The 14,302-nt window shown below is 35.9% G+C and overlaps 1 protein-coding gene and 1 long non-coding RNA gene across 2 annotated transcripts; both read right to left on the bottom strand.

The window, feature by feature from the left end:
• Positions 1-1,173: 1,173 nt before the first annotated feature.
• Positions 1,174-3,564, bottom strand: LOC131599709 (uncharacterized). The gene is made up of 3 exons (XR_009282891.1): positions 3,215-3,564; positions 2,259-2,373; positions 1,174-2,062 (listed from the first exon to the last, which is right to left on the bottom strand). It is a non-coding gene; the product is annotated as an uncharacterized LOC131599709 (long non-coding RNA).
• Positions 3,565-13,169: 9,605 nt separating this feature from the next.
• On the bottom strand, positions 13,170-14,018 carry LOC131599711 (disease resistance response protein Pi49-like). The gene is made up of 2 exons (XM_058871981.1): positions 13,759-14,018; positions 13,170-13,639 (listed from the first exon to the last, which is right to left on the bottom strand). Exons 1-2 carry the CDS (start codon positions 13,937-13,939, stop codon positions 13,344-13,346), a joined length of 477 nt encoding a protein of 158 aa, XP_058727964.1. The 5' UTR covers positions 13,940-14,018; the 3' UTR covers positions 13,170-13,343.
• Between the last annotated feature and the right edge of the window lie 284 nt (positions 14,019-14,302).

The raw sequence follows: 14,302 nt of genomic DNA on the forward strand, positions 1-14,302 counted from the left end.
TGTCAAGATGTTGATTCGGATATAATCTCTGGTAGCAGGAGCCATTACCTGTAAAAACAGAACAAAGGTAAACTCTTTGATCCTTGAAATGATTAGTGAGAAAATGATATGTTTATGATGCTTATGATGTCATGATGTAAAACATGTGGCACACACAAACAAATCAAACAAATAGCCTTAGGTTTAAAGGCTTGCATGAGGTTGATAGGTGATACCCTCCCCTACTGAAGTTGAGTTGGTTAAAACCTGTCCTAGAATAGTATTCGGGTTCTATGATCCTTGGAGACAACATCTCAATACGGCGCTCGAACGACCGATCAAAATATTCCTCGAGGATAACTAACTTCGATCAATTTCAAAGCTAGTCACTTAATAGGCCACAAGTCAAATTCAACTAAAGGTTCTAAGAAAAATTAGTGTTTAATGACATTTCGGAAGCCTAACATACTCCTTGATCGTTTTCAAGGGATATCAGTATAAACCAAAGTGTCGCACTAACGGTGACCACCAGATTAACCGTATCGGTACATGCCGTACAGTTTCCTTGGTCTATTGTCACATACTTAAGGTATCTCGAGATTCGGGTTAGAATCTTTCACACAAGTAAATACCCAAACAAACCTTTGAAAAATAGATCAATCAAGACAAGCAATTGAAAACATCGAAGTGATCTACACTCTAAGGTAACCCCTTTTGAAAACATTTGTTTTCTGAAGTCCCCAGCAGAGTCGCAGTTCTGTCGTGCGCTCGGTTTTTTACCACCTCTCGTGTGAGAGATACGAACTGACTCTTCTTTTGTTTTTGAGTTTTGAAAATCAGAGAGTCGCCGCCGACTTTTATTTTATCCAATTAAGGAAAGGTTTATAAAAGAAACAGAAAAAGACCTTTAAGAGATTTTGGGTAAGGGGGTAGGTTATACAAAGGGAAGGTGTTAGCACCCTTTGTATCCATGGTTATCCATGGGCTCTTAATTGCTTAGCTCACTTGTTTTGAATCATTTGTCTTGCCTTGAAATGCTTGTATGTGGTCTTAAAATTCATTTTTTGTAAATTGACTTTATAATGATCCTTGTGCCGATGTATACAAAGTGTTTTTACCTTTCGAAGGATTTTTTGAAAAAAAAGAACGTTAACTTCGTAATGATCCACCAAATGAATAGATTATATTAGCAACCAATATGGCCAAAATATATAGATTATGTTAACATGATAAATGTAAACAATCTAAACTTAGTACAAAATCACGAGGCTCAATTATTAACATATAAAACAACCTGGATTGATACTCTTGGTTGCAACGACTTTGGATGTAGAATTGACATTAGAATCGTCAGAAAGCATAGTGATAGTACTTGGTGCGTCAATGTTATCATTTGCAGGCTTCAAGAGAAAATCTTTTGTTTGGAGGAGCATGTTGTTGTCTATGTTTTTAAAGGCTAAATTTGTAGCAGTCTTTGAATACGAAAATGGACTCATCTGTTGCTCTCCGTTTGGAGAACTAAAATATGTTAGAAGATAAAAGACAACAGTGAAATATGCATCATCCTGAAATGAATACTTTACGGTTAACTATAACAAACGTAGAAAACAATTAGAATTGGCTGTTATTTGGTCTAAGTTTGACTAACAGTCTAACAGAAAAAATTAAAGTTGAAGCAACTAAGCATGACAGCAAAAAAGACCATGTTATGAATTTCGATTTTTCAAACACTTTTCACTCACAAAAGTTGGTAATCAACTTAAGCAGGGCGACATCTGATTGTTCAATTAATCTGCATTTCTCGAAAAACAGTTTTTAACCTAACCTATAACAGAAGTGTTTACAATTCACTAACAGTTTGTAACTTCCTATAACTAACTTACTAACAACCATAACTTCCTATAACTAACTTACTAACTACCATAACTTCTAGACATAGGAAGAGCAGCTACATATCAACAAAAACAGAGATAAGCATGCCTTCAATAAGTTTCAATTATATTGAAATGATAACTGACACAACACAGGTTAACATAATTACCTTCAATGGTTTTAGAAAACTGTCCGTCAACACGAAAAACGGCTGTGCAAAACGGTATCAAAATGTGTTAATGGTGTTTATAATAAAGAAAAAGTATGGTTAATTCACACCGCAACTATTGAAATCGGTATTACAATATTTGTAGAGACTGAAATCGTGAATGTTTAAGCGACATCAACACGATGGCTATCATTACTTAAAACCTTTATTATATTGAGGGATACATACTATTACTGACCATCCATTAGCCATCCACCATCAGAATAAATGTATGATTTGGAAATGATAAGATCAAGATCTGTCAACGCTTGAACCATCTCCAATAGTATCCCATGCTTGTTAGCTCTATCAACCTGTCAACACAAATGAACTATAAAAGCTTAATATTATTCAACTGAGAAGATAATTAAGGCGGTTAATTAATTGCTTCTAACCTTCACCACTGTGCAGTCTCTACATGAATCATTATCTATGCAAACCCTGCACACATATATATGAAACAAGAAACATACATGAATCATTATCTATGCAAACCCTGCGCACATATATATGAAACAAGAAACACAGGATGGATTATGGTCACAAAATATTGGTAAACAAACAATAAACCAATGAGAGATATTGAGTATAGTATCAGAATCTAGGTGGATGGATTCTTTCTATGTGTGACTCAATCTCTCGTTCGATGTGTGGCTAGTAAATACTAATCTCCATATCCTCTACTAAACAATGCTTCAATTTGAGTTATTTTGCCCTATGACGGAAATAAATATAATGATCGATACCTTAGCTTCACAACTACGATTTTGTTTTCCCTTTTAGAATCCGTCTTAATCTCTGTAAAAATCAAAAAAATTAGGTTAATAAAACATGAAGTTGAACGAAAACTAAGATGAGTCGAACAAATCGGAAAGAAATTGGAAGAGATAAGTCGCAGAGAAGACGACTCCACCGCGCTGGAAATCGCCCTACGGCAGCGGCCTCGATAGAGCTCCTCAAAAGAAAACCAGCCGAATCCTTTCACTACCCACAATCCAAATATGGAATCCACATAGATAAACAAACAACATATAAGCCTAAATCTAAAAGGAAAGCAATGAAACCCTAAACGTTCTAACTCAGAAATCGACCTTGAATCAATACTGAAATACAAAATGGAAGCAAGAAACGAAATCAGGGGAAAGGATACCGTACGGGAGAGTTCGAGAAATGAAGCTTTCGAACAAATCGATGGCAGCGGCCGCTTGCTTCGACAGCGGTGACGGCGTTGCGCACGGTGGTGCACGTATGAGCTTTGAGGAAGTTTGAGATCCGGTGAGTCTTCTTTCTCCTATTTCTACTACATTCTACTTGTTTGTATATGTGTGGCTGCTTTGTTGAGTAGTTGGAAAAAGGATGGAAGTCGAGCTCTTCTCCTTCAAGTTTCAGTGAAAAACTTCAGCCACTTTGTTAGGTTTTTGAGAGCTTTAGTGTGAGAGGACATTGAGGGATTCTTTTTGGCACCACTTCGTTAGGGTTTATTCTTCTCCTATGAATGAAATGAAATCCCAATTTTTTTTCTTTTTTTAATCTAATCTAAAAAAAATTAGAAAAGAAAATAATTAAAGCCAGGGAAAGTTAAAAAAAGAGGGAAATTCTGGCGGGGCATATTTTTTGGGCTTGGGGAAGTGAAAATTATAATGCCACGATTTTACTATTGCGGCTTAAACTATTCGCAGTTTGTTAACCGTGGCAAATGATGAAAAGGCCACAGTTTCACACTCCGGATTCAATATTTCTAAACAAATGTCTACGATTTGAAAACCCTGGCCAAAGCTTGTATGTGGCCACAGTTTTTGAGTTGTGGAAAAATTTAGCGTGGCCGTAGACCTTTTTTCCTTGTAGTGGTTTCTACTAGATTCAGCCCGAAAACTAACCTTTTTCTTCTCTTCGTCTAACGTTGTTACCCTGCCCTGCACCCCTTGGCAGCACCACCCACCTTCCCTCCAGCCCCAAATGGAGCCCTCAGAAATCTTGGAAGGTTAACGTGAATTTTCCTGCCATCGAAAATGGTATTATCCAGACGGACTGCTAACAACCTTCCATCTCCCACATTGATAAAATTCGCAAAACCGAACCACTTGCCAAACTTATTTCTTCTCGGTGATATTGCAACCTCAACCACATGTCCAGAACAACCAAATAGATCAAATAGTTCCCTAGCAGTGTACACCTCAGGAAACTCAGAGACGTACATAGATGTCACCTCCTTATCCGTATAAATAAAGTTTCGGTTCCTCCCCCCATACGGGAACATGTCCCATCGCACCCCTAAACGCTTCAAATGAGATACTTTTGTCCACCCTCCCTTCTGCATTTACCAAACGCCTAAACGGAATCAACTCCACTCAAGACCGCAAAAGAAGTCGAAGAAGCATAATCCTCAGTCAACCCTAAAAAACCAAAATTATAATAGCCAAACCCGTCAACAAGGTCCTTAGATCAGGAGTTTAAACCGAAATCAACAAGATAACGTAACTAGAGTTTGAAGCCAATAGAAGATCTAGCCAAGAACCACCCAGATTACTGAAAGGAAGAAGATAGACGGTGAAGATAAAATTCGAAAACCCCCTATCGCTGGGAGCGCCACTCTCTCTCCCTCACTCTGTGAATTTCTATCAGTTTTATTGAAATTGAAATGTCTTAAATTTCATGTCTTTTTGACAATATAAATTGGCTTGCGAACTAAAAGTGAAATGGGATTTGTTGCATTTAAAAGGGTGGAAACATTCTCATATGTTGTGGTTGAGTTTTGATTTTATTATTGAATTTACTAACTTAAAAAAGTTGCTTATAATATAGTATGAATTATTACTCTTTAGTTGTGAAAATACGAAAAAGCTTCATTTCTTAACTTATAGGTTTCTGACGTAAGGGTTTTTGTTATTTTCTGTTTCCTCTGCATTATTATGCTCCCAATCCAAATGTTGTTATCGGCTCTAGAAATATGTTTGGTGTTTGAAGAAAATGCTGGTTACGTTGGAGCAGGATGCTGTGAAAGTCATGAAATTTATATTTTTTTTACATAGTATAGTCCCACATCGTTTTTTGTATAGAAACATTTGGTGTATATATTGGTTAAATAAACTCAACAATTAAAAAGATTGTGAGCAATAATCAAAAGACTTTGCAAAGGAATGAAATAGAGGATCAAATTCAATAACTTTCAAACAAAATTCTAAAAATAGTTAATTAAAATAATAATAATGATAATTAATTAAAAAAATATTAACAAATTAATTATCCTAAACAATATTGTCAAGTGATTATAAATATTATTTTTTATCCTAATCATCATGTCATTAATGAGGCTCTATTTCTAAATGGAGGAGAGCTATAAAAATTTCAAATGCCCTAAAATTTAGATATCTGAAAGCCGACTTTTAAAATAAGGGGGATTAAAACTTAAAAAATAGGAAATATGGGGATCAAAAGTGTATTTAAACCTTTTAGAAATTGCTTCATAGAATTTAGAAAATCATGTGGTTAATTGGTTCATAGACAAAATGAAAAATATGCTCCGTTCTCTCTCCTCTTTTGGTGACGAGATCCTCTGGTAGTTTTGGCTGGTTAGTGGCTGCCGGTTTTACTGGCCGTTGATTTCTAACAATGAAGTGGAAAACGGTGTCCAGAAAAGGATTTAGGAACATTAGGGCGAAGTGGGATGCTTTTCCTTTCATTCGGAGGGAGAGGGGGGAGAATATTGAGGAGGTGGCTTCGATCTTTTATTCTGATTTTCTTGACAGAATCAGAGCGGAGGATTTATTCAGTTTGTTTGGGTGTGTGGGGTGTTGGTAGATTTAGGGAGGAGGGAGACTTGAGATTTCTTGTTGTGAAGCTTGACGCTATTATGATCGATGGAGTAAAGATTCACGCCAACATTCCCAGATTCACTCGTAAGGCGGAGGTGGTTAACATTGGTATTAGGAGTGGTGGTTTAAAGAATCTGAAATTGGATTTCACCAAGTCCTCAAATTCGGTTAGAGATGGAGTGGAGAATAGTAGAGGGAAAAGGAAGTTCTCATTTGCAGATGCGGTGAGTAATGTTCAGAAGGGAGGATGGCAAGATGATAAGGAAATTGTTTTTTCGTCGGAAGCGGTAGTGAAGGCGTCGTTATCCAAGGCCAATGTCGGTGTTGTTCACAACTCGGGTTCTTCGTACAACATTCTAGAGAGGTTTTTTTCAGAAGGATATTATGTGATTAAGGTGACTCATGTGGGTCCTAACATATTCTTGTTGGAGGAATCTGAGGAAGGTGAAATATGTGACCTGATTTGTGAGGCTGAATCATGGTGGAAACAATGGTTCCAAGTTATCAGACCGTGGAGGGAAATGGACATTGATACTGAACGAGTCTCTTGGATCCGTATTCTCAGTGTTCCTTGTCACGCATGGACAATGGAGTTCTTTGAAACACTGGCTAATTCCTTTGGGATCGATGTTTGTTCTGACGACGACATTGTCAAAAGAAAAAGCTTTGGGGTGGCAAGGGTGCCGGTTCATCTTACACGAGAACAGGTCATTCCTAATTCATGTGTTGTGAAGATAGATGGCGTCCCATTTTGTTTGTATCTAAAGGAAGAATGCTTTGTTGCCTCTGGTTCGATGTCAAAGATCCAGAAGACAGTGGATTCGGAAGGAGACGATTCTGTTTCAGAGGACAATTCTATGGAAGGGAGTGGGGAGGACGAGGTTAGAAATGGTAATTCGGAGGAGGAAGAGGTGTCGCTGGTTAAGGAGTCATTATTTCCGGAAGGAGTTGATAAGATGGTGGGGGAATCGGAAGATCCAATGGGCAAAGAACTGTTGATACGGCAAAGAGGTGATGTTGACGTTTCTAATTTTGGGGATAAAGGGTCAAAGACTTTGTCTTTTGATCAGGTGGTGGTAGCTCTAAAAGGCAACACGTGTGTGGCAAGTAGGAGGGTTGTAGCGGTTGGCAGTGAGGGAGACGTATCGGCCACGTTAAATTCAAAATCCACAGATGACATGGAGGTAAAGACAGAAGGGGTGGGTCCCATGGTTTATAGAAAAAAGTTATCTGGTAAAAAGGTGAAATTTAGATACATTTCAGAATCTATTTCTTCTTTCCCTGTTTCTGAGTCGGCAAGCATGTTACCTGGAGGAGGGAATTCGGAGACGGCTTGGTATGGGAGGCAGCCGGAAGAGTCAGATATCATTAGGAGCAATAGCAGGAACTTTGGACACCTGGAATCCAATATAGGGAAGAAACCGTGGAAGTTAATTTCGGATTTAGGGGTGCAATCAGATGGCTCCAACAACGATGTCGTTCTCAAAATTATTGAAATGAAAAGAGTATATAAGCGTTTAAAGTCGGGTAGGCAGGAGAAAATCAAGTTGTTTCAATGATAATATGTTCTTTTAACATCAGAGGAGGGGGAAGTTTTGCAAAGAGAAGGAGGATCAATTACATTATTGATAAAGGTAATGCAAATATTTTTTTATTCAAGAATCTAAACTCAACCATGTCTCTATTAGTACTGCCAGTAGTTTTTGGAGAAATAAAGCTGTGGATTTTTCTTTTATGCCGTTTGTTGGTTCCTCGGGGAGGTTAATTTCTTTATGGAACACTGATACTGTCCAGGTTGTGTGTTCTTTTGGAGGGGTGGGGTATTTGGGCCTCAAAGCTATATGGAAGGAGGATACTCATTATATAGTGAACGTATATTCGCCTTGTTCCATCAATGAGAAACGGGAGTTATGGGGGAGATTACTTCACTTAAAATCTATTTTCTCATATGGTGAATGGGTGATTGCCAGAGACTTCAATGTCGTGAAGAATGGTAGTGAGAGGAAGGGTATTTCCGTTTTGAATAGAAGTAGATAATGGATGGATTTTTCGAAGTTTATTAATTTGAGTAATTTGGTTGATGTTTCGAGCAAATATAAGAAATTTTCTTGGTTCGAAGGTGATGGCAAAGCTAGAAGTAGAATAGATAGATTCCTCGTAGCGGACAACCTTGTAAATAAATGGAGGATAGTGGGCCAACTGGTGGAAGATAGAGATATTTCCGACCATTGTCCGATTTGGTTGATTTGTGATAAAGCGGTTTGGGGTCCTAAACCTTTTAAGGTTAATTCGGAATGGTTTTCTAATAGCGATTTTTACCTTTTGTGGAGAAGGAATGAAGTTTAATAATGGTAGAAGGGAGAGGTGATTTTGTGTTAATCGAAAAATTGAGACTTCTAAAAGAGAGACTTAGATGGTGGAATTTCAATATTTTTGGTAAGTATAACTTGGGAATGGAAGAGGGGGTTCGGGGCATGAACGAAGGAGACGAAATGGTGGACGATGATCAGGGAGGGGAGGTGGATGTAGGTGACGATGAAGTGGAGCGGAAAAGAAGGGCTTGTCGGGACTTTTGGTTGAATCTTAAAAATAAAAGAAAACATGTTGATCCAAAAGTCGAGATTAAGATGGTTGAATGATGGAGACTCAAATAGCAAGTTTTTTCACAAGGTCATGAAAGCTAGGAGGTCCCGTAATTATATTGGCTCGATTGTTACGGAGAGGGGAATGTTAGACTCGGTGGTGGAAGTTAATGAGGAGGTTAAGAATCATGTCGAAAAGCAGTTTTCCGGTGTGGAGGTAGGAAGGCCTACTTCGGATGGTATTATGTTCTCGCATTTAAACCGGACAAAGATTGACGGTCTTGAGGCACCGTTCTTGAAAGAGGAGATTAAGGAAGCAATTTGGAGTTATGGGGGAGCTAAGAGTTCGGGGCCCAATGGTTATTCTTTTCTTTTTATCAAGAATTGTTGAGAATTTATGAAGGAAGATTTTTTCAATTGCTTCATGTGTTTTTATCGAGAGGCTCACTTATCAAAGGCTATAGTTTCAACTTTTCTCACTTTTATTCCAAAAAATTTCAATCCGTTGGGGCTTAATGACTATAGGCCTATTTGTTTTATGGGATGCATATACAAAGCTTTATCTAAACTTTTGGCGTCGAGATTAAAGAGTGTCTTACATTCGGTGGTGTCCGATTGTCAAAGCGCTTTTATTCCGGGAAGACAACTGTTGGATGGGGTTTTGGTTGCGAACAAGGTGATGGATATGGCGAAGAAGGTTGGGAATAATTATATTCTTTTTAAGGTGGATTTTGAGAAGGCATACGATAATGTTTATTGGGATTTTATTAGATTCATGTTGAGGAAAATGGGTTTTGGTGACATTTGGTTGAAGTGGATGGAGGCTCTTATTTTTTCGAGTAAGATGTCGGTGTTAGTCAACAGAAGTCCTACGAGGGAATTTGTGATTGAAAAGGGTTTGAGGCAAGGGGATCCTTTATCACCGTTTCTTTTTGTTATCGTAGCGGAGGGTTTGAAGGGGATTGCTTCTAAGGCGATGGAGTTAGGTGAGTATGTGGGTTCGAAGTTAGAAGAACTTGTAACGTGAATTTATTACAATTTGTGGATGATACGCTAATGATTGGTGAGGGGAATTGGAATCAAATTTGGATTACCAAGGCTATTCTTAGAGGCTTCGAATTACTGTCGGGACTTGGTATTAATTATCATAAAAGTAAGCTTATTGGGGTGAACGTTAGTGATAATTTAATGGAGTTTGCTTCTATTTTCTTGTCTTGCGGGAGGGAGGCTAATCAATTCACTTTTCTTGGTATTCTGTTAGGTATTAATCCTAGAAGGGTTTCCTCTTGGAACTTTATTTTGAACAAGGTGAAGAAGAGGCTTACGGATTGGAAAAATCGGTTTTTATCTTTTGGTGGTAGGTTGACTCTTCTCAAATCGGTTCTTTGTAGTCTTTCTATATTTTGGTTATCTTTTGACAAGGCTCTTAAGAAAGTTCTAAAGGAGATTACAAATTTGGAAAGCAAGTTCCTTTGGGGAGCGGTAGGGGAGGAGAGAAAAGTGCATTGGGTGAGTAGGAAGTCTATTTGTTTACCTATAGAAAAAGGAGGCCTTGATATTCGGAGGATTGGGGATTTTAATTTGCCACTTTTGAATAAATGGCGGTGGAGGATATTAAGAGGTTCGGATGCTTTATGGTATAAGGTTTTGAAAGCGAGGTATGGAGATATCAATATTCAAGTTGTCAAGAACGATGATATTCATGACAAGAATGTTTCGAATTCTACGTAGTGGAAGGATATCACGTTGTTAGAAAAATCTTACTGTGTTGATTTTTTTGTTGATAAGTGTAGGTTTGAAATTGGCAATGGTTTTAGTATTTCTTTATGGCATGCTAATTGGTTGGAGGGGAAGAATTTAAAGGAATTATTTCCGGATGCTTATTTTATTTCAAAGTTGAAATTCGTCTCAGTGGTGGGAATGGGTGGGTGGAGGTTTGGTGATTGGGTGTGGGGTGATTTCGGCCTTCCTATTTCGTTCGAAAATGGTGCAGCCCCCTTAGAGCGGTAGCGGTTGAAGGCTAGCGAGAGGGATGAGGTCCATTGGATAGCAGAGCCAGATGGTTTGTTTATGGTACGTAGTTGCTATGTTCTTTTCAATTTTTTCCACATTCCTATAGGACCAAATAATAAGTTTGATAGAGTTTTTTCTATTATATGGAATATTGTGGTGCCTCAAAAGGTCAAGGCCTTCGGGAGGCATTGTTTGTTAGATAGGTTGCCCACAAGGGACCTTATTCTAATTAGAGGGATTCCTATTTCATCTATAGATTTTTGTTGCTTGTGTGGGGTGGAGAAGAAATATTTGTATCACATGTTATTTAGTTGTAATGTTTCTTTTTTGATTCAGAAAGAAGTGGCTTTGTGGGTTGGTTTTGAAGATTATAAGTATGAGGATATTTGGAGGAGTTTTTTAGATTGGCACAATTTTTGCAAAGTTTACAAGGTGAAGCCTGGTAGGGAAGGGACGTTATGCTTGACAATTTGTTGGTCCATTTGGAAGGTTAGGAATGATATTATTTTACGAAATGAATCTTGGAGTATTTCCAATACTATTTGGAGCATTAAGGAGCTTTTTTGGAGGTGGTCTTTCACCGGGAAAATTACTCGCACCAATTATAATTTCTATGAATTTACAAATGCTCCTTTATTGTATTTTTCATAGGGTGTATTTGGCATGTAATTTTCTTTGGAGTTTTTGTTTCATGCCCCGTCTTTTGTAATCTCCTTGTAAGAGCTTTTGGTTCTTTAATGAAATCTTGATTACAAAAGAAAAAAACCTTTTAGAAATTAAGTTGAAAAAGATGATTATTTTGAAAAAGGTCTAAATATGTTTGTGGTTCTCTAAATATCTCACATTTCAATTTTTAGTCCCTCAAAAAATTTCTTTTAAGGAATGGTTTTCCTAAAAAATTTCACATATTTTAGGTGCTTCTTCCAATTTAGCGACAATTTTTACAACTTAGCGACAAATTTAGCGACTGTTTACTACTCAACGATTGGATTATTGAAGAATTTTTTTTAAAGAAAATTAAAATAAAAAATAAAATATTTAGGAGTTTCACAATCATATTTAACGCTTTGATAAAAATTCACAATTTGGTTTATAGAAAATAACAAATTTTGTAAACAAGTCAAGGTAAGTTGGAAGTATTAAATATATTCAAAATGTGTTTACTATTCACATTTTCAGAAGAAGACTAAATTTGGGAGTCTTGCTTTTATAATATTCGCACTACTACTACTATTCAACTTGTCCGAAATATTGCACTCTAAATTTTTTCTATATCAGAAATATTGCAATCTCAAGACGCCATTCTAGAACGCTTAATTTAATTATACTATTAATTAGTTAGGAATAGTACTTATGTTAGTGAAGGAATATTAATTTTTGGCTACCCTTGTTAAAGTAGAGTAATTTACTCTCGTAAGTGATGTGAACTAATACAATTTTCTCATATAAAAGTAAAATTTTAAAATCAAATATCTATTACATCTCTTAATCATAAATTTTTTTTTACTAATGTAAATTTCGAGATAGTGGAAACTTTTAAGAAAAATTTTCAGGGATTGAATTAGTTAAATTTATTTAGACTAAATCATTTATTAAAGAACCAAATAGTTATATTTGGTTTCAATAAAAAAAAAAAATCCTTTTTTTTGTTTTTTGCAAAAATTGATTTTTTTTTTATTTTCGAAAAAATATCGACTTTTTTAGTAATCTAATTTTACTGTAATTTCAAAAAAATGATTTTACTGTATTAAAAAAATGATTTTATCGTATTTCAGACAAAACATGATTTTACTGTATTTTTTGAAAACTCGATTTGACTGTCTTTTTTTAAAAATTCGATTTTCAGTATTTTAATAAACTCGATTTTACTGTATTTTTGGAAAAACTCGATTTTGCCTTATTTTCAAAGAACTTGAATTTATTATATTTTCAAAAAAACTCGATTTTACTGTATTTGTAAAAAAACTGAATTTACTGTATTTTCAGCAAACCCCAATTTTACCGTATTTTTTAAAAAACTCGATTTTACTGAATTTTTCAGAAAACTTGATTCTACTATATTTTCAAAAAACTCGATGTTACTGTGTTTATAGAAAAATCGATTTTACTGTATTTTGAAAAAGAACTCGTTTTTACTGTATGTTCCAAAAACTCGATTTCTGATAATGATGAATTATCTTTGCAAACACAACACTTATTGTGTGCTATTACTGGCATTTTTCACACGAGATTTTTGACTCAGTTAAATGAAAAGAAATTGTGACTGCTTGTGCCATCTTCTCTAGAACTTCATTTGAGTCTGCTTTTCTATATCGTAATGTCACATTTTTACTGTAATGTGAATTGAACATGACTTATGTTTTTTTGAGAAGAGAATAATGAAATATTTGTGCAAATGCAGAGTTAATTGAATTTTATGAGCATCATGACCTTGAAACAACTTTTGATATAAACAAGAAATGGTTGCCATTCTAACATGTAGATGACTTGATATTTACAAGAAATGGTCAAATCATATTTGATGAGCTCAAGCAATCTATTAAGAAGAAGTTCACCATGAATGATCTTGGAAAAATGTCGTATTTTTTAGGAGTTGAACTCGAGCATGACATAAATGAAATTTTCATTCATCATGAGAAGTATGCTAAAGAAAATTAGAACAACTATATAAAAAACCATGTAAACAGAAATAGATGAAGTATTATTATCATTTATTGGATAGATAGAAACATGACTTAAAATCTCACACTCACACTTCTGCAACATAAGGAAAAGGAAAAAAACATTACATTCGCACCCAAATTAAGCACACTAGATATTTAGTATAATGTGTCACAACACACCATGTATAAAGCAAACACTTGATGATTATATGTTTTACTTGTAATCAGGAGTAGCCACACAGTAACCCTCGAGAGCCTTGAAAAGACCATCACCCTTAGCTTTATCCTTCTTGAGTTGCTCTTCACTAGGAGCAGCATCACCTTCTGTGAAGTATTTCACAGTCAGCTTTGCAATGGATCCTCCATTTGGTCCTGCAAACAATTTAGCCTCGAACGAGATCTTCTCAACTGTGTCTGGAAGTCCCGCACCTCCAACTATGCTGTAGTTGTAATTCCAGTTAACAGCATCTACTAACTCTATTTTGTGCAACACATGCTTGGTTTCACCATCTGCACATAATAATTATGGAGTTTCTTTTTAATAAAATGAATTAAAAAAAGAATGAAACTTGCAATTATAACTTTATATATGGAGAACATATTGAGAGTATATATGTACGTATACTGACCTTCAACGAAAGTGATTTTCTGTATGGTTCCGACACCGCCGTTTCCTTCAACAATTTCAATACTTTTGATGTCATCAATAACCTTTGGGATAAGAGTGTTAGCATCTGTAACATGAGCTTTGTGAAGTATAGCAGGTGCTACAACAGAAGTTTTTTCATCATCAAAAGAGTAAACACCCATGATTTATAATGCTAGCTAGTATGAGAAATAACAAATTAATAATTTAGAAGATGCTTGGCTAGCTGTGTGATTTATGAGTGGAGTTATGTTTAGTATTTAAAGGAACTGAAGATGTATTGCTTAGAATTTAGATGGCCAATAGATGAAGATAATGACTAATATCAGGTCGTTGGGAATTTTTTTCTTCACATGCTACATGAATTTGGATAATACTTTTCAATCTTGAACAAGTGTAGTTGGAAAATATTAATGCTTAAGAAAAATCCTAGAGAGACTATTTGCTAATAAAGGGCTTTGAAGTATAGCTAAGAAAATAAGTTATTTTATATGGGCCTACGCATTAAATATGATAAAATACAGCGT

Source organism: Vicia villosa, linkage group LG4, assembly GCF_029867415.1.
Source record: "Vicia villosa cultivar HV-30 ecotype Madison, WI linkage group LG4, Vvil1.0, whole genome shotgun sequence".
NCBI classification, from domain to species: domain Eukaryota; kingdom Viridiplantae; phylum Streptophyta; class Magnoliopsida; order Fabales; family Fabaceae; genus Vicia; species Vicia villosa.

Coding starts and splice junctions, on each gene's coding strand:
- LOC131599711 (XM_058871981.1), bottom strand. CDS start 13,939: ATGGGTGTTTACTCTTTTGATGATGAAAAAACTTCTGTTGTAGCACCT. Junction 13,640..13,758: donor GAAAATCACTTTCGTTGAAG/GTCAGTATACGT, acceptor TATTATGTGCAG/ATGGTGAAACCAAGCATGTG.